The following is a 21,350-nucleotide window of genomic DNA, read 5'->3' on the forward strand; positions in this document are numbered from 1 at the left end:
AATGGATCCAGAGCAGCAGCAGAGGGCAGTTTTCCCTTTGGAAATGCAGTCGAATTCTGCTGCTGAGGGACTTCGTCTGGAACGGGGTAAACTGGTGTGCATTTACTGCACACCACACATGTGGAGAGAGCCCCAGTGTCTGGGTTGGATATGCATATGCAGTAGAACAGTAGAGGAAATTAAGGAGCTTGTGAGTCGCTGGAAGGGGCTATTGCACTGCTTCCAAACAGCAAACGGGAGAAGGTAGGGAGAAGACAAAAGACGCAGGCGGACACACAGCAGAAAGAAAAAGCCCAAATAAGAAACGAAGAGAAAATTGGCAAGAGAGCGATTAGGAAGAAAAAACAATAGAAGGGAGCTGGGAAAGGGAGGAACAAACACGTGCATGTGGGAGATCAGGCAGTGCAGGAACAGAGAGGAGGAAAAAATAAATCCCAGAGCTAATATGTAGCGCCTGAAGTAGTTGTGGCTATGAACAGGCATTTTCCCTCAGTTTCAGACAAGACATGCACCTCATCCCCATGACCTCCCCGACTCCCACTCACACCCTGAGTCATTAACAGACAGCCACTGTGGCTACCTCGAGATAGGTTTGTTTTGGCTTTGAAATGATGACCCAGCACAGCTGTTTAAGTGGGGTATGGGGTAGCAGCAGCTGCTAACAGCCAGACGACTAAAGGAAGGAAATTAATGGGGTGTTGTGGGGAATGGTGAGCACTGAGGCGTCAAGATTTGAGGCCTGCTGACTGCAGTTGTGCAGGTCTCTGTTACATTTGTGCTCAAATGCAACTGTGGAATGTCTGGAAGTTTTACCAAGACAGTTGTCTGAGCGAAGGTTTTGGCAATCGTATTTTTTTTTCCTCATCAAATGTTGTTGTAAATTCAGACTACACGGTGGAAGATGGGAGTTTCTGAAAAGATAGCTCCTAAAGAGCTCCCTCAATGGCAACGTTTATCGACCATTAATGCCGTTTTGGGAAGGTCCCATAATTAAATTGTGTCAATAAATCCTGGGGCTGCACATAAAATGGGGGATAAACAGAGAATACATTTCTCCATTTGCCTCTCCCCCGCTGTGAGACATATGTGGCGCGAGGCAGAGAAGAAAAATAAAACACATTTGAACAGATTGCAGGGAACATTTCTCAAGCACAAAGTTGAAAATCTCACCCATCAATTTCACTTTGCGTGGCTCTGTTGTATATGACCTTGGGTGAATGATCCCTTCATTCAGAGATATTCAGCTGAACTGAGGGGATTTCAGTCAGTGCAAAGGGAGCAATAAAATTTTTATTCATCCCACTGTGACTCCAGAAGCTAATGATTCATGGATCTTAGTGTTAAAAAAAAGAGAGAGAGAGAGAGGAGGTTTGGAGAAGGGGGGTGGAATCTATGGTGTAGGACCAGAGCTCAATGAGGTTTGAAAACTGTTGTCACACATCAATGGGCAGGTGTCTGATGTCAAGTGACTCAATTCCAAAGATTTCTCATGGTGAAATTCTTGGCTGAGACCTGAGCATTTCTGGTTTCTTACTGCAGCAAAGAAGTGGTTGGAAAAATAAGGATTTTGTAGTTTAGTGAGATGAAGAGTTTGGACATTGTGAAATATAGGAGTGTGTTCAGGTAACAGAAGGACAAAATGATAAACACTTTCCAATAGCCATACAAAAATCCAGGTGTAGGGCTGTGGAAGGACTTTAGTCATTTAAAAAAATAAATTAAAGATTCTCTTTAAACATGTCCAATAAATCAAGAAACCATGCATATGCAAATATAAGTTTCAAATAATTAACTGCTGAAGACACAACTTAACCAAGTGCGCTGCCAGTGTGTTGTGGAAGCTGTGGATTGAACCCTAACTCACCTCCCAACTTCCTGACATGTCTCAAGCTCAATATGATGTTTAGCACAGAAAAAAAAAAAAAAAAAAGGAAAAAAAAATCCCCCCTTTTGGGACATTAATCTAATTAAAGAGTGAAGGTCAAACATCCAAGTGAAATGACAATAGATGTGATTGGAAGGCCCATGATGGAATTCCTCCCAATGATTTAGTTCTGAGAGTAATGTAGTAAAATATTTCTGGATTAAATTTTGAAATTCTGACATTTATAACTGATAATTTTGCACCAGTCATAAGAGACTAAAAATTCATAGTTGTGATGGTGGGAATATTACTCAAGTTTATATCTTCTAAACTCGCTATAGGAAAAGCCATTCTTTGTGCTTTTTAAGACATTTTATGTGTTCCATTAAATATTTATTTAAGTTGTGTGTTACATTAAGTATTTATGTGTGCAGTGTTCAGGAGAAATAGAAACAATCAAAGACAGTTCCACATTTACCACCCCATCCCCAAACTCAGCAGGGCCCAGCACTCGAGGCCCACGTGAAAGTCGACGATCTACTTACTTTGAGCGTCGGCGAGGTGGAGTAGCAGACCCAGGACAAGCAGCAGCGGCAGCAGCAGCGTGGGTCTGGCTCTGTGCATGGTGGGACAGCTTGGCACCAGCATGCTTTGGCAGCCTCGGTGGCACTGGCTCACAGAGCCCTGTGAGTCAGTCTGGTCTGATTTCTCAGATGCAGGGTATTCACAGCCTATGCAAAAGGCAAGGAGGGATAGGAAGAGGGAGAAGGAAGGAGGAGGAGGGTGGAAAAAAGAGAGAGAGAGGGACTGAATGAAACAAAGCTGTTTGGCTCCATGGGTTTTATCTATCCCTGCACATTTCTGACATACCCCCACACAGCCTCGGCTGGAGCTGACAGAGGATAGGAAGAGCCTGATGTGCTCACGGGGTATGTTCTGACAGTTCTCTAAATGGAATAGTCACTTCACACAATGCGTGTGCACGTGTGCATGAGAGGGAGAGAGATAGAGAGTGCACGAGAGAGAGGGAGAAACCACACAGATGAAAGGGTGAGTTAATATGATTTTGTCTTCACAGCTTTGGTCGCGAGCACCAATTAAATACGCTGCATAATAAGAGTACATTTTAAGTCCCTCTCAGATCAGTGTTGATATCTGTTTCACATAAAGAACGCCTCTCTTGCATGGAAGAATAGTCAGGGAATATCCATAAACGGTGAAAGCGTTTTCATTCGATTTACGTAAAACTGCTAAAACTTGGCATGTTTTTCCACAATGCAGAATATCAGTGCTCTCTTTTAATAACTGTGTGATACCCTGTACATATTCAATAAACCAATTCATCTGAGGCACATATTCATGCCGCTCAAACCACGTATCCTTCCATAGTGGATGCTTTAATAGCTCTAAGTGCCCATACAAAGTGATGGAGTAGCTGAGCTTCAGCAATCACACTCATGTTTTCTCCTTTATCCAGTACTGCACAAACAACAAATAAAATCTGTAAGACGGAGTGGCCAGCTGTTGCCATTCATGTTTCAGCCTTTTTGTATCGAAGGGCCACTACATAGCTGTGAAAATCAATGCGATACAGTGAGCTAGTATTAGCTGCAGACCGGCTCTATCCCTTGTCATCCATTTGCTTAAGCCTGAGCTTGATCCTTAGTGATGGATGCTTTGCGGTAGTCTTGGGCTCATAACACGGCTCCCAGCTAATCCGAGTGTGTGAGCTTTGATGACAAACCGTAGTGCTGGTTAGCATGCCAGCTAGTCTGCCTGCATTGTTCTGCACGAAGCTGTTGTTTCAGCTGCGGTGACTGGCGGGTTTTGGTGCGTGGTCTGTGCACTGACATTACAGAAACTTCATGTACCATGAGATCAAACATGTCAGATCATATGAAGTTTTCTGATTGTAAAGTTTGTTTTCTCAGGGGGCTGCAACTGTGCATATAAATGCTTTTGATTGAAATAATATTATATTGGACTGTTTATCCACAGATTTGACCGCCATTCACTAAAGGGGGGGAAAAAACAAGCCCCCCAAAGCCCAATCACTAGGCCCGATGATGACAAAGTACCTCATTTCCCTGTTACCAATCATCCTCTTTCTCGCTCCTAGCTTCCCCTCTTTTATTTCTGTGGGCTGTAAATGGCAGAAAAGACGGGAAGATAGCGCACCTGTCACACTCGATTTGTGTTGGGGGAGATAGACACGACTACCTGTCTCCAAGCGCCGCGGGGCTAGAGCAAGCGCAAGAGAGCGGGGGACGTGTGGCGAAGGGAATCAATTTGAGGCAATCTCATCCTCCGCTCACGCCACCGCTGACACACGCACAAACACAAATGCATATACATACATCGGAGAGAACAGAATATTCACGAGTAGTGTTTGTAGCGACGGTGGATTTGATTAGAATCAACTGGACTGAAAAAACCCTGAGCGATGCGTGAGGGGATGGAGCCGCAGTGTGATCCATACGTAGTGTAGGTACAGCTGTCTGTCTCCTGCGGTTATTGTTTTACGCATCTGCCCCTCCAAATCTAAGTGATAGCCTTTGAGTTAATTAATGAAGTGTGAATTTCCATAATGACATGACATTAGGCAGCACACAAGAAACCGTACTCAGCAGCCCTCCCCTTCTCTATTCACACCCTGCATGCACACACCCTGCACACACACACACACACACACACACACACACACACACACACACACACACACACACACACACACACACACACACACACACACACACGCTGATGGAGGCAAACAAAACCATCTGTATGTTGTGTAACCACCAGTGAGACAACCGAGGAGCTGTGCCATGTGAGTAAATACAAGGAGAAGCTAATGTAAGCACAGCTAAAACACCGTAATTTATACCAAAAATGAAAGCAATCATAATTGGTGTTGATTTGTCGTGTTCATTTTTGCAAGTAAATTGTGCTGCGGATTCCTTCCTAATGTGCTAAAAGGTGATGAGCCACCTGCCAAACCTGGCAGTGAGGCAGCAGTTTGCCAAATGCATTGTTATCTGACAATGGATTTAGCCTAAACACTGCAGCTTTTTTCTTTTTTGGGGGGGGGGAACGAAAGCTTGTGCTCATGTAATTACATATATGAATGTGCACATGGGTTCAAATTGTACTTTCTATTTCCATGTGTAAAAGAGTCCCTCAAAGACGGCTCCACCTTTGCCCATTTTATCCTCAGCATGGCTGTTTAGCATTGCACTCTCCACCTTCACTTTCATACATCTGGTGGCACTGATGCTTCCCATTGAACATTTATTACAATAGAAAGAAAAAAACAGCCTTGTCTTTCTTCCTGAGCCCCTGGTGGTATTATTGTGTTCCCATTCAGTAGTGCTTCATTCAAAGGATTTTGCTGCTGATAGCAATCATGCATTATTAAACAAAGCCTGACAACATGCACAATGTTAATTAGAAAAGGGGGGGAGTGTGTGGCAAGAAAAAGAAAGGGGCTGTTGAGCTGTCTACTCTCTCCTTCCCCATGATCCTTATCAGAAATGTGAAAGAGAAGGAGGGTGGGATGTTTATATTCTCCATAATGGCTGGTCTATTCTCATTTGAGCGTGCTTGTTTGGTATTCTGGTCTATTTAGACAAGCATTATTATTAGGGATAAAAAACAAAACAAAAAAACAAAAATCAAATAATCAGTCATATTTATCCTGTATTCCAGCCATACCGCAATAAACTTGTTATGAGAATGAATGCAGGCAGAATAGTTATGAGCTCCCCAAAGCAGCAGGTTTATGCATCAGCTTCACACCAAATGTCTTTTTACAAGGGTTTGCAGTTGAATCAAATCATGCTCATCCTCTGTGCAAGTTGACTAAATTCATTCTGGCCAGTTCCAGAGAATTCTATAAATGGCAGTGTTTTTAATTTCAACCTCATGCACATAGTGAATCGAACTTCAAGGAAATAGCCGAGTTATGGTATGTTATCCTAACGGACCAAAGCAGCCACAAAAATGCCACCAAATCTATTAAGGCCAAATCCCTCTGTAATTAGCCCAACACATGCAAGGACAAAGCACAGCGAAACGACGTTGGATGAGAACCACACTGCATACTGTGTTATAAAATGTAGAATCATGCCCAGCCAGGCACGGCAAATAAGAATTTGCTTCCTTTTATGAGGCAAGGCTTTCTATTTCCCTCCAGACTAGGAAAGTTAAAGAATGCAATAATTACACTCCACACCCACACTTTCACACTACAGTGATATATATGTGGGGCTATAGGAGCGAGTACACAGTGTAGACTGCTGTGATAATGTCTAAAACTGCTTCCGAAGACTGGCTTTTTGCTGCGAAGTTAAGTGGCAGTGAAGGGGACATGAGGTAAAGGGGAGCTACAGCAGATCCACTGTTGACATATTACAGAAATACATTTTTTTACAGCCTTGATGCTATGATGAAGGAACCATAGTTAACGTCTGAATTGCTGGACTTTGTTTTGTTGAATGTTTGTTGAAGTATCCTGCATTAGCTATGTGACCAGTGATTGTTGGCTGCACTGATTTCACAAGTCGATCAACATTCGGTTGCACACACTACCTATCTATTGAACTCCAATTTGGGGACATGTGGTCGTACAACTTGGAACTAAATGACTCATTTAAACAGGTTTAAAAAAGTTCATTAATGCTGGACTCGAAAGGAATGAAATTATTACTAAATGATGGATGAAATTTTACTTTGCGTCTGTGCCACAGCTGTTGGTGACCTCGCCCTCCGTTTTTGCCTTTTGCTTTCTTCTCTCTTTGAAGACTACCCCTCATTGTGAGTTTGCTCAGAGGATGGCAGGAAAGGGGATTAAGGTTCAGTTGCTTAAGGAGTCAATGTCACTTAATTAAGGCAAAAGCCCTTTGGAGTGGCAGTGTACACATTCTGTTGAGATCAGCTTAAAGGTCAAAGGGCATAGAAAGCATCACAAGTTGCCATGCACAAGTCCTTCCACTTATTCAACAGCTTTGTGGAGTGAAACATCGCCGCCTGTGACAGGCACCCACTCACAGTGCCTCAAGGATTTTTTTTTAAATATCAAAGGACTTAGATTTATAAAATAAGTTCATCCAAAGCACAGTCACCCACCCCCGTACATCCATTCTTTTTGAAATCCTTATTTCCTCATCAATAGGTTAAGTTTGGGTTTAGCCACAATGGGTTTTACAGCCGCGCTATAACAATTTTTAATCTTTGTCCCGAGTTCTTTATTGCCCGTGTGTAAACTTTCAGTGTCTCTTCCCGGGATGAAGACCCTCTCTTATGTGCAGTTTGTTCTTTCCGTCACCACTCCTCCCTTGTGTTTTTCCTTCCTCTGTCTACTTTTCCTCTTTTTTCCCCCTCCACTGCTACTTTCTTCTGCCCGCGATGGTGTGATTTAAGACCGAGTGACAAGGCCGTTTCTCACACATCGCTCCCGATCAGCCGGCATGTGTAATAACATCCCTCAAGCTAAGCTAAGCTATGCCCTCAAGTGCAGCCTCCACATGAAAGACCCTGACAACCACACATCAGAGGAGTTTATTTGCTATACTTATTTATTTACTTTCCCCCCCTCCTCTTCTCTCCCTCCTTGCCTCCCATGACCTCCCTCAAAGAAGTCTCTCACGGTCATAAACCATCCTTTGGGTGGCGCCGCCCGGCTTTCAGTTCGAGAAAATCAGGGGTTACAGTTTCGCCTGCATGAATGACTTAATTTTTGCTAAAGCAAATGCAACCAGTGCTGTCACTACTGTCTGGTTATATCTTGTTTTCTTATGAATGGATCACCCAACATGAAATACACAGTGGGAAGCTAATTGGGTCTGATGACATTTGTCTGTCTAATAATTGGTTTAAAAGCACCTGCTGCGGCTGTAGGACAAGGAAGCTATCACAATCCCATCTCAGTTGCGTGGCCGTAGCAAATTACTACCAGGAGATTTCAAAGCATTTTCCCCCTTTTCTGTGTCGGCAAAATGATGTGGACTTTGAAATGTCACACCAGAAATACTGTGAAGTAACATTTGTAACTGCTGCTATTAATCAAATGACACCGTTGAGCGCTTTTCTGTGATAATTTTCCTTTTACGCAAATTGTAGCCAGTGAAAACAGCGGTGACAAATCTCCACTGAACACAAACTTCTTTCAGTGCAACTTTCCAGATGAAAAACGGAGGTCAAGGACGGGGCGTTGCAATCTGAAAACGGTTACCTTGTTTGGAGGCAAGAGCAAGGTTGTGTCATTGTGCGAATTCTTCCCCCCAGACTGACCTTGAACATACGCTTTAGTATAACTAAAATGACCACAAAGCATCCGCTCACGAATACGCCTCCTCCTCCTCCGCCCCACTCATTCTGTTTGTGCTCTTTTTGTTTTCAACAGCCTCTCCTTGACTCTTCTCTCTTACCTGAACTACCTCACCACTTTCTCTCCCTCTGCCTCTCTCTCTCTCTCTCCCTCTCTCCTCACCCATCTCTCTCTCTCTCTCTCCCTCTCTCATCTCATTCCTCCCGCCACGTTTCCCAGCAGCTGTTGGGTTCAGATGGATGGTACCCACAGTGCAGGACCCTGACCTGCAGTCTAGTGACTGATTATCCCAGTGCCCTGTTGTGCTGCTCCTTGAACGCATACCAACACACAGTGCACACACAGGAATAACAAACACGCACACACACAAGGTTATGGAGCTACTCGGTAAGCTTTAGGGACACTAGGGAATTTAGACGAAGGGAGCAAAAAATAAAAAGCCAATTCAACCTATTTCATCTTTGTCTGCATGTTTGGATCACCTCCTCTGACCTTGTTGACACTGGTAAACATACTTTCTATTGAACACTAATGGACACCACTAATGCCTTTTCAATGGGCGACAGATAAAACCACAGCAGAGTACAATCAGTCTTTTGGTAAGCATGCGAGCTGTGTAAACTATTCAAATGATTGCCAGCTTGTTGGGAGGCCTTCTCTTGTGCTATGTTTGCTTGTCACAGCGTAGGCGGCTTCTATAGTACAAGCATGTGCCACTTGGGTCGTGCTTGACCTTGCGCATCAGCATTTAATACAGGCAAAGAACTTCTTATCATGCAAACAGGCTGAATCTTGAGGAGTCTATTGTGTCGGGAGCAGAGAGTGTGGCAGGATAGGGGGGGAAATGAGAAAAATGGTAGACGCAGCAGCAGCCAACCTGGAATGGCTGGGATTAAATTTACGCCGCATGAACAGGGGAGGGCTAAATCATGTTACATATTATGAACCAGAAAAAAAAAAGAAGAGGGAGTGAGAGGAGGGCGGAGCAGAGGGCTGGAAATATAATGGATAAGGGGAGCAACGAGCCAGAGAGAGGTGGCGAAGGGAGAAGGGAGAGGAGGACAGGGGCGAAGTAATGTGGAAAAGAGGGAAAGAGTGGGAAGGAGGGAGTGGAGAACACGCTGTAGGGTAGAGAGCAGGAGAGGTGGAGACCAAGGAAGGGAAACAAGGGAATGTGCCTCACTGCCAGCTTTTTTAACACTCTGTCTGTGCTCAAACGGCTAACCGAGGCTGCACAGGAGAGATGGAAGAAAGGAATGAGGGATAGATGGAGGAAAGCATTGCTGAGGAGGGGATGATAGCTGCGAGGCCACTCTGCAAGTCTGAAGGTATTGTTTCTAGAAGGGAGGGGACTAGTAAGATGGCAGCAGGTGAAAGAAAAAAATGAGCAAATGGGACACGTGGCAACCTCTTCTCACCCTCAAAAGCATGGGTTCAGGGCCACATCCAAGCAGATAGATGCAGCTTAAAATGCACAACTCCTACACAAACATGCTCACAAATGTAGACTCAGGCATTCATGTGCACAAACAGACACATACAAGCAAGAGAGCAGGCACGCATACCCTTTGCACCACATGCTCCTGGCACTTTGACATCTACCCCCAACACAGCAACGGTCTGTGGGAGGATGAATAATCTCACTTCCGTGAGGCAGAGAAATGAGAGAGAGGGAGGGTGAGAGGGAGGTTGTTCCCAGCCTGAGCTCATGTCGTTTTATGGAAAGTACAGAGCCTCAAACAGACAAAACAGCATTCCACTGCCACTCGCCGACATGGCACAAAACCTCAGAACAGAGCTCTATTGAAAATAACAGAATAATACAGCATTGGGAATTGTGTTGCCCCCCTAATACATATGACATAAGTCAACAGCAATACGACTCCTTATCTTTTCAAAACAATTGAACACCAAGGTACACTGTGCGCAAGTGACATTTTAGCGGCTTTTGTACATATGCCAAGCCGTTTGGTATGTAAATACACTACTTAGGCGTACATGAAGGATGTAAGGAGGCACTTGGGGCATACACGCTACACTCATAGGGCAGCAAAATAATTAAAATGCCAAGTGTCTCCCATTATCTAAATGCTAATTTGCTTGGATATACCCAGAGCTAAAATGTAACGCCACATTATAGTTGCTATAGTGAACTGAGGCAACAATGGGTGAATTACCCTTCAATTAGCCTAGCAATACTGTAAGCTATCCTTTACCTAAGGTGAGATGTTTTCATAAGTGAACTTATTACAAGGCCTTAGAACAAATTCATGTTGATTTCTTGGTTCTTACCGCTCACTTCCACAGGCGTTTTCATGAATAGATAAACTACAATAAAAGGTGATTTCATTCCTGTGTTCTTTTGTTTTATATACATAATTTATTTTTTTTGTTTTGTATTTTTTGTAGTTTATTCTGAGGGAAATGGTTGGTCAAACCAATACTATCCATGAGGGCACTAAGAGCAGTTCATTTTTCAGTGCTTTGTGGGAACTAGTGATTTTGCCATGACTCAGATTTGATAAGAAAGCCTGAGTCAACAACTGAAGAAACAGACAGGCAGCATTAGAACCAGCAGCTTATCAAAGCTTTTTGCATGAAAATTCATCAGTGCCAACAAGGGAGGGCGGCGGGACAAAAAAATATTATCACAGATATGAGATGTTTTTGCTGAATACACAGATAGAGGTGAAATTGTGTTGTTCCTGCCTTTCCATCTATATCCTGATAAGACTGTCAGAGGACATGCTAGGTGGGGATGAACGTCCTTTTCGAAAGCTGTTTCAATATTTCTGTGGTTCAAGTACCCTAAAGTTGACTGAGCGCTTTGATGTGGGTGCTGCTGATTATTAGGATCAAAAAGCTAAACTTTTATTTGTTCTTGGACGCCCTTGAAAGGTGTTTTTTAGCCAAGGTAAGCTATTGCTCTCATGAAAAGCAGTGCAGGCTGCTTGTGCAACTCAGTCGAGAGAAAGCAATGGTTCACCCCAAGGCAAAAGCAACAATTCCCCCTTTGTCGTTTCACCAAGACAAATGGCTGCCATTGCAACGTTAGCAAAAATAACAAGAGTACTTTTCTGCCACTGATGGTATATTGTAGCACTCGAACAAGACATTTTATTATGTTACTGAAAACGAATGAATAATCCTTTTCTCCAGCCACAGTTGGGAGATTGAAATTCAAATCAAATGCCACCTTCAAACAAATGTCACTGTACAAAATCAAAACTGTTCTGTCAATGCCCAGCATCAAGCAAAACGCACAGTTTGACATTTGGCAGTCATTTTCTCTCCCTCTGTCTTTGCTCACATAAAATTAACTCAGTAATTGTCCGAAAAAGTGCACATGAAGCCGCACAGCAAAAGCAGACTTTGCTGCTCACTCTACATCTGTCACCCTTTTAAAAACCTTTATACAAGCTCCCCCAACCCAATACAATCCACCCCCAAACACTCACAAACATGATTAAGACACTGTCAAGCCTGACATTGCCATCTCCCATGCTGTCAGTGGCCCTCACTGGGAGTCGCTGTTGACTGACTGCCTGGATGTGCCTTATCATTAACAGGGCCGCCTGTGCCACCATGGAGGGGCTTTGATGACAGAAACTAAGGCCCCAGTGCCTGCCCCTCCCATTTTGCCTGCCCAAGTGTCATCTAAATGAGATAGGGCCCAGGAGCTAGGGGATTAGGCACTGCATAATTACCTATTTAAAGACCCTAATTGAGCATTTCATTAAGAGACTGGCACTGAGATTTTGCCAAGGAGGGCACTACAGGGAGAGAGACGTATTTGTCTGTGCATGCATGCATGTACGTGTGTGCGTGTGGGAAGGTGATGATATGAGTATGTGGGTGTGCATATGCCTGTATGTGCATTTTGGAACTGCGGCAGACTGTAACCTTGAATTCAAGGGTTACCTTGTTAGCAACAAGGTCTCTGGCTTGTTTTTTGTTTACACTGCACTTAGTGTTGGGAACATGATTTTGCAAGTAAATCCAATAGACGTTCACCTTTAGAAACTGACAGTCACAAGTTCACAAATGAACATCTCCTAGATGAGAAAACTTTTAATAATTTACATTAAATTAAAAATAGCATTTTCTCCTATTATGTAACTTACTGATGATTAACTTTCTTTGGCTACAGCAGGAGTTCGCTGAGTAGACACATTCTTGCTGTTCAACACTGAGCAAATACAAATTAATGTGTTTGTCATTCTGCAGTGCTGATATTTCGCTTTGCAATGCAAGCTTCACCAATCAACTTTATTTTCATGATTTGCTAAAAATATACGCATATATTATAACAAGCGATAGCAAAGAGTCACAGAGAACTTGTTGGGGAGACATATACACTTCTTGTGTCAAAACAATGTAAATTGTTGTCGCAACTTCTGTTTTGGGAGAACATTGGCAATGCAAGACAGAGCTAGAAAATGAAGGTTTGAGAGTCCTGGGCTATGGTACTCTTGATAAAAGAGAGAGACTACAAAGCTATAAAGTTTCCCTTGTCTGCAAAGCTAATCGAATCTAACAGAAGGGAAATGTGTGTGCACATATTACTGTTCACTGTCCTTTAGCCCAACGGCAAAAGACAGTAAGTGAGTTACTGCCACTAACATTATCAGCTGTCACACTCATGCAGGCCTCTAGGTTTCCACTGACATATCTGAAACAGTTAGATAAGATGAGATATAAGACAGATATGTCTCTCTTTTTTTAAAAACTGCCTTACAGATGCTGGGATAATAGTTATTTATTGTGATGCTGACCATTGAAATTGCATTTTGGTTTAATAGCATAAACATGAATCTCTATTTCAAAATATTTTTTCATTTTGTGAAATTTTTAAGATCTTTAAAGTTGTTGTGACAGAAAGTACCCACTGTAATGCTGTTCATTTGCGGCGGCCTCACTTTTCTTTGCAATTCTTCAACATGACCATGTAACTCAGATTATTTAGTCGCACATTTTTAGTGTTGGCTCATTTGTGAAAGACTCTTAAGTCAAGTGGTAATTGCTAAATTGTAATTATGAGAAGTACACCCTTGCACTGGTCTATGACGGGGTAAAATCAACGTAAAGAACTCTAGATAACACAAGGCTCCCCCTCAACAGCAGCAAACCTTAGAGCAGAATGCCAGATTGCAATAGTTTGCTGATGACCAAATTGACCTGATTTCCATGACCAAACAGGCCATGACTCTTATTTGCCCCCTCATCGTTATATCAGAGATCGCTGGGGACTCTTCCAGTCGCTGGCAGTTGCCTTGCTCATGATTGACTTGTTTGCTAAATGACTAGCATTTGAAGTGGTAATGCTAGCTGGGGGCTGTTTTGGGGGCAGACACCAGCTGCTAACTGCAACAGATAAACTGTCCCTCCCTCTTGGGATTCATATGTGCTGAAGTCTGGCCAAAGATGCTCAAGGCTATGATGACACTGAGACATCATGGGTCTGTCTGTGTTGTTCCAGCGCCACTCGCTTTATTCTTCTTTGACATGATGGAAGTTGAAAAGGGTTCTTGCCCTCGCTGGGAAATGAACCAGTAACAGTGAGAAAACGGTGGCTGAACCAGCAACGATGACAACTAAGAAAATAATGGAAGTGTTACATTTGTCTGCTGCAAAGTCATCAGGAAACCATATTTTCGTCTAATCTTAATTGAGTAACTAGCCTCTTCAAATGTCTCAAGCCATTTCTTTGAAGGGGAGCTATTTCGATCATTACCACCACTGCATTTTTGTTCTGAGAGTCCTCTCGAGTACTTTTAAATGATTCACAGTTGGAAAAAAAAGTCACTTGTGCAGCCTTTTAGTTCATCTACTGTATGCATTAGCAGTATTAGCTCTAGGTTTTTAAACTACTCCTCCCTATAAGCCCACTTTCTTCTGATTGGCAGGGTTTTTTTTTTTAAAGCCTTTGCTCATAAGCACCACCTTATCCAAGTCCAGAAAGCAAACTTTAAACTTAAGCGTAACATAATTTCGAATTCTGATTTGGGAATTGTAACTTTACAAACCAATCTGAATGTGTGCAAGCCCAAATCCAATCTGGCACAAATATCTACTGCAACAAATATTGCATCAGGGCATTTCTGTTTTGCAACTATTACGGTAATTATGCTAATTGTGTGACATTACTGTGGTTTAGTCCTTCAAACGCAAGTTGAATATAGATTTTTTTTTTGTTGTATTTATGCCCTTTTTAATAGGTGTATATGTGGGAAATGCACTAAAATGCTTGTTAAAGTGGAAACAGTGTAGTCAGGAAATACCAACAGTAAAGTGGCTAGTAAAATGTTATTCTGGTGCCTCCAAATTACTGTATAGTAGCTTCCTGCAGGTTATTTGTATGTTTGAGTAAATAAAATGTTTATGACACTGGTAAAGTAGACGTGTGTACATACATTCACCGTAAAAACCACAGTGTGGCTTGTTGTTTCTGGAGCAGACAACTGTATAAAGGAATGGTGGATTTCTAAACCTACTACTTAGAGAAGTATGAAGAGCAGTCTTTTGGCTGACAGTGACCACTTCTACATATGTTTACTCAATATTTGAAACTTTTAATACATCTATGAACACCTGACAATGTAATATTAAATTTGTTTCAGAAAATAAGAAGAAACATAGTAGGTTCCCTTCAACATTAGCAAGCTTGAAAATATCTGACTTGGAAATACAGGCACAAAGAATGACAGCTATACTAACAAGCATCCATGCAGTCACAAGAAATGAAGATGTTTGTGCACATACAGCAGCAAAAGATGCCGTCTGCATATCTGGAACATGAACCTTGGCTTCTACTAATCTTTCTGAGTTTGCATCTGCTGTACAAGGTGCTCTTGCTGCTGTTGTGATGGTTTTAATGTAAGCTTGGGCAGGTTGGGTAGGTTAGCTTGTGGGATGCCTTATCCAAATCTCTCACTTGAAAAATCATCATCTGTATGCCGCTCTCTCTTTGTTGCCTGACAATGAACTTGAACAATGAAACCTGCAGTAAGCTTCGGAATCTGAAATATATTCATTTGCATAAATGGCAGATTGCGAAAGGGTACACAAGAAAGCAAGACACATAATCTCTGAGAGAAAACCGCTTTTTCCCTGTGAGACGGCATGCCTATGTGTGTACTCCCTTCCAGCGTAAGATTTTGACGGCCTTGTCGCTGTTGTGATTGCTGAGTAGAACATAAGCCTATATACTTTGTAGTTTCAATGCTTAAAAGATGGGAAATCCTGAGAGAACAAATATTGTCTTAAGACCTAGGCTCTACCTTATGTCTGACTGTAACTGGCTAAAGACTTGGTTGTTTCATTATTGATGGGACCAGCATTTATTCAAGTGTTCTGTGTTGTTACTGAATTTTGCAAACCCTCCCACCATTTTTTTCCCAAACCGAACAAGGTTGTCTGCACCTTGTACTTTTCTCACCGTACATATGTACATGACCACGTGTGACCCCACATGCAAACTCTAAATGTCTGAGTAGTTTTAAAAATGTATGCAGGACAGATTTTGCACTGATCTCCAGCCCATGTTTTTTAATTTTTCTGCGTTAATGGATTAGTCGATTAACAGTAAATATGATGAACTGTGAGAAAGCCAAACTGTTGCATAATTTAACATTTGTGTGTGGTCTTGTGCATATTGCAAGTGTGGACAAACTACCTACTCAGCTTGTGTGTTCCCCATCTGAAAACACCCACAGCTGACAATTCTCTTAATCAGGCTTTTTTTTTTTTTTTTTACTTTAAAGTTCCTGAATAGTTCTGGCAGCTCTGGTGTAGTCAATCTAACAGGAGGCCCAATGATGTGGGCTCTATCAAGCCCCATCTTGGCCTTGCGCATTCCTTATCTCCCCATCTCTGTTGGGGAGACATCCATCTTGATTTCTGCTGAGTGCCAAAAAAGAACTAGTAGGAGAATCAGATGGAGAGGAGGATGGAAAGAGGGTGTTCACCTGATAAGGCAGCTGAGAATCAGAAGAGTGGATCTTGGGGAGCGTGGCCCCAACGTGCTCGAAAGAGGAACTTCATCTTTATCTAATTACCACAGGGCCGTTTTGCCAGGGTAGACAGCGCGAGCGTTTATGGCGGCTGGTTGGTATCTCATGCCTTTACAAGCACACATTCTCGCACACAAACTCATACAGATATGATTAACATTCAAATACACTTCCAGTCTCATGCGCACACACACACACACACACACACACATACACATACACATACATGGGGCCCAGGGCTGAGTGCCATAACAGCCCAATGAAATATATTCAGATTAGAAAGGTGTCGCATTACTCTCCAGTCGGATGATAAATACGCGGTTAGCACCATCATTAATCTTGTACCCCTCCCCACCTTCTGCCTCCAGACGTGGTGATGTAAGGGGAGGGGAGTGAGCATACACTGGATGGAGCTACTGCCTTGGTTAGGACTGCAGCAGTGTGGCTGGTGCACGCGTGGAGCAGCAGCACTGTCTCGTTCTGCCGGGTCGCACAAGCACACAAGGTCAGGGCAGGCTGACCTGCTGGACTCGCTTGCAAGATCGCTGTGCAGAGATGGCGACAGTATGGGTTGAACTGAGGTCCTGCTGATTCTGTATTCAGCAATCACTGCTGCAAAAAACGTACAAAAACCCCTCCTCATTTGTTAAATGCAGTGTCGCTTTTTAAAAAAAACTGTTCAGAGACTCTCCCTATCAATCCCCTCGCATCCTCCTTGCTTTCCCGTTTGCTCCAGCCCCTCTTTCTTTCGAAGCACATGGCTTCCTGCAGCCACACTCCCTTCTTTCATCCCAAGGGTCTGCTGACATATTGCCCTGAATGGCATTTTGTCGTTAGTGGCCATTGTCTGGCTAATGAGCAGGATGCATAAAACACTAGAGGGTCGAGAAGACAATGATGGACGTACACACATACAGAGGCACATGCTGGGCACTAGGGTGGATTCACCAGCAGTGGCTTAAGCAGCATATTTCTGTAGCAAATATTGCCGTGTCCCTCTGGGGAGACTTCAGACAGACAGTTCAGACAGTGGAACGTTGCCCTCAATACAAACACAGCCCTAGGGATCGGTCAAAGGTCAAGAGCTGAGGAAATTACATGTGATAAATTGGCGCTGGTGCCAGTAGTGTTGTGTATATGTGAGTGGGGTCATCCTCCCCTTCCCCTTCGCTGGTGTGTTTGATGAAGTGTATAGGCTTCGAAAGTACATCCTGTGTCTCCAGCCTGCTGAAAGTCAGAGTTTGAGCAGGATCCTCCCACATATCCTCATATCCTGGTGCCTCTTGGGGAAAAAAAATGAGGGGGAGCACTTCAATGGATTTGGTCCAAAAGGATGACTAAAATTGTAAATGCTCGATATGGTCTGAATCACCAAATGCTAAAGTAAAATCACGTCTTTATTATCTGTAGTAACATCCTGTAAAATGCCATTATGAGGAACCTGTCCTCTTGTTCCCTAGAATCATTATAGAATCATCTGTGTACCAGCCATTTGGCAAAGCAGTCATACTCTACATTATAGCAGTTAACAGTTCAAATTAAGCCCAGCAAAACAGGAACAGACTCCCGTATTTATCTTTATTGTCCATTTTCTACAGAAATCAGATAGAGGCCAATCGTTGACCGGAAAATGTGTCCCTGAAAAGTGGTTAGACATCATATTTACAAGATGTTTTGCTGAATCAGAAGTCTTGCAGGAGGAAAGTCAGACTGATTGAAAATTCACAGCTGATCTCACATACCAAGGGCAATTTTTCTACGGACATTTTCTCATTGTTGTGAGAAACTTTTGTCCACAGTCCAACCTGTAGTTGCCAAAAATAGTTATAGGGCCTAATTTTTGTTCTCTCAGATTATGGTCTTGTTTTCTTCTGTCTGCATTCGGTAATCCTCAAGACACCAATGGGATGAGTTTGATTTTTGCCAAGACCTTTGAGCCTAACAACAAGCATACACTGGGACTATTGTGTGGAAGGGGCCAATATAAACTCGAGTGTTTCATTGCAAGATGGCTGATTAGCTCTTGAGGGAGTTGTAAAGAATTTGGTGCCTTCGTTTGGGGGCTTCACTCCTGAGGCTCTTGTTAAATTAGGGTGATGAAAACTGCTATGCACATGTATTGCGTACTTTGGTATATAAAATAATGCTATAATCAAGCACAAATCCCACACACAAAAAAAGTCATGCTCACACAATTACCTTGTGTTGAGCCAATTGTGTTACCACATTTTTATTGAATCTCTCAGTCGCCCCCAATCACTCTGTGCTCCATAAAATGCTGGCAAGTGGATTGGGGCTACTATAATGGTGGCACAATACAGAAATAAACTACTTTTTACTGCTGCAAACAAAGTGATGTGACCTGGAAAGGTTGTATTCTTTGCTGGGATAATGACTGTATTTTAGAGTCAGACCTTAGTGTGAACTCTAATTACTTGTCTGGGGCCACTGAGCTACATTGGTCTCAAGCATTTAGTAATGGAGTCCATATTGGCTCTTTGTTTATTAAACACCATATGAATGTCTGGTGAAAATATCCTTCCGATCGCTCATGGCCCGTTTTTGTTGTTGTGAAGCAAATTGAATCCCGATTGAGTTTGATGTGCTTGTCTACCACTTTGAACGTGCAATAATCTCCAAAATCATGAATATTTAGATATCACTGCATCTACCAAACCATATTTTGATTTATCTCACCAAATACTTGCCTATTGGATAAGTTGATGGACACTAGGGTTCTGAACCCAACTAACAGAGATGCTTTTTTTAAAAAAAAAGAAAATGTCCTTTGACTTTGACATTTTATATGATTTCATTATCCACACTCTGCAGAACTGACTCCCAGTTAACTTAATCACTGTGACACCATTTCTCATAAATATGCAAATACAATACAGACATCTTGAGTACTTCGAGAAAGAAAAAAAAAAGTGACTTTAGGCAAAGACTTGCCCAATACCCTTTCTCAAAACTCAAGTCAAGCTTTTTGAGCACCTCGTTCAGAAACTGTGAAGCTTTCTGGGTTCCCACAGCAACATGTTTTGCCAAAACACAGCATGCTTGCTTGTCACAGTAAATTTAATCATACAAAATGGGAACACTCTGTGCTGCTCTCATCACTGCCACTTTTTTTGAGTGGTTTTTGTTTCCAGTGTGGTTAGAATTGAAGCAGATAGAGGGTGGGAGGGAGGCACAACAGAGACAGAAAACTATCCCTGCAATCTTAATGAATATAATATCATAAAAATAGCACAATGGAGGTCTGGTTATATAGCTTGAAATATAATTTTACACTCGGGTCTCTTTGTGTCCCTCCAGACAACTGGTCCACTAGTAAAACAGTGTTCTAGAGACTGAAAGGCGGCATAGGTTTGTGAGATGGTGGGGAAAAATAAAAGGGACGGAAGGCAGGAGAAGTGGATTTGTAGGGGTATTAGGATGTTGCACGGCTGCTGGCTTGTGCCTCATCCCACTGTACGTTCCAGTGGTGCAGTGTGCAAAACTTTACAGTCTTCAGCCAACAAAAAAAAACTTACAGAGATGGGTGTGCAGTGTGTTCAATTGAAGAAGACCATCTCAATCCATTTTCTGTCAGCTGTCTTGTCTCGCCTCTGTATGTGCTTACGCTCCCGCTGATCTACTTAATCTCTGACAGGGAGGCAGAGCTTGTGGACTAACAGCTGGGAAATCTGTGCCCCCTACTGCCCTTGCACTCCCGCCACCCACTCTTTCTCCCTCTCGCTGCCCTACCAGGTCGGCCTACTGACGGCTAATAAAAGAAGCAGCCCTCGACTGTGAACAGCTGGGTTCCTGTGATCTAACTCAGCGAGCGGCTTGCCGGGGCTTTTTTTCCCTCTGTGAAGAGAATAGTAAAACACATAAGAATAGCACAAGAATGGGGGGTGACAAATTCAGTACACGGAGAGGATTGGGATAAATGGGGGGGGGGAATCGTAGAGTGAGAGAACAGACATAGTAGCATCCACTGGTAAGCCAGAGGAAGGGAGCTCAGTGACTGTCTTGTCCTGGGCTTTTCATGGCCTAACCAGCTAATCAATAGCACAGAGAAACACTATTTCAGCTGGCTCGCTGAGCTCTCTCTACAGAAGAAATACTCAGTGCCAACTCTGTTAGTTTTTTTTCTTTTTTTTTGTTGCTATACAGCATGTGATGGCAGTATTTCTTTTAATATATTGGGCTGATCCACAGGAAGTGACGTATCTCGTGCAGTGGCGAGCATGCACCTACGCAGCAACCTGAATTGGACTAAGAGGGAACGCAGTGAGTGGGAGCAGCTCAAGTATGTCATTGATATTAACAAAAGACAGCTCTGCCGTTCGTTTAGCAGGGACTGCAGCAGTTTCCGGAGTTTGGCAAATAGAAAGAAGTGGTTTTTAAAAGAATTAAATAATGAACACGCGAGCTATAAAAAGCCAATTGAAATAGCCATCTCATTCCCATCGACTGTTAATAAAAACAATCAGAGAAAGTAGAGGGAATGCAAGAGGCGGAGGCTTATTTTAGACACTGACCCCGCTTTGAAGCTAAATTCTTTTTAGTCTGGGAAACAGCTTTGATGCATCTTGGGGTGCACAAGCTGCTAGGAGTGAACAAGGTCCTCCCCTCTTGGCTGTTGGCATTTCAACCTCGACATAGACGTGAGAGCGGCACCGTCACTCTAAACAGGGACTTCGGTCGGGGGGGGCTGTGATGTGACGGAGGCTTAAAATGCTGGCAGACTTAAATAGCTGCTCATATGACCCATCATGCCTGACCTATGCTGTCTTATCACACTGCTGCTCCACAGATATCTTTTCTAATTTTGCGTGCGTGTGGACAAGTATTTGTGCAGTGGGGAAGTTGGTGAGTATGAAAGACGATTCCAGATGCTCCCAGCTGGCTGTTGCCCAGTGAGGCTAATACACTGCTGCCTGCCTAATTAGTGCGCACACACATGCACAGCCGACCCCTCCTCACCACTCGTGTCCCACTGTTTCAATGGGTTTATGGCAGGAAGAACATATGCCCCCCCTGTGTTTTATACAGGACACACATGCAGACAGCTAAACAAACAACCAGGGCCTTAATTACCTCATAAGGGAGGCCAGGGGTAAGGGCTGCTGATGAGTCACAGCAGCATAATGTAAAA

General features: G+C 43.1%; 1 protein-coding gene across 1 annotated transcript in view; it reads right to left on the reverse strand.

Moving 5' to 3' along the window:
* The window catches only part of LOC110949394 (protein tyrosine phosphatase receptor type D), a 376,478-nt gene that overhangs the window by 96,297 nt on the left and 258,831 nt on the right, over positions 1-21,350 (reverse strand). The window contains 1 exon segment of the mRNA XM_051944213.1: positions 2,410-2,595. Within this exon segment, the coding sequence (XP_051800173.1) occupies positions 2,410-2,512 (103 nt within the window). The 5' untranslated portion in view covers positions 2,513-2,595.

The sequence above is a fragment of the Acanthochromis polyacanthus genome, chromosome 23, assembly GCF_021347895.1.
Source record: "Acanthochromis polyacanthus isolate Apoly-LR-REF ecotype Palm Island chromosome 23, KAUST_Apoly_ChrSc, whole genome shotgun sequence".
In the NCBI taxonomy this organism is placed as follows: domain Eukaryota; kingdom Metazoa; phylum Chordata; class Actinopteri; family Pomacentridae; genus Acanthochromis; species Acanthochromis polyacanthus.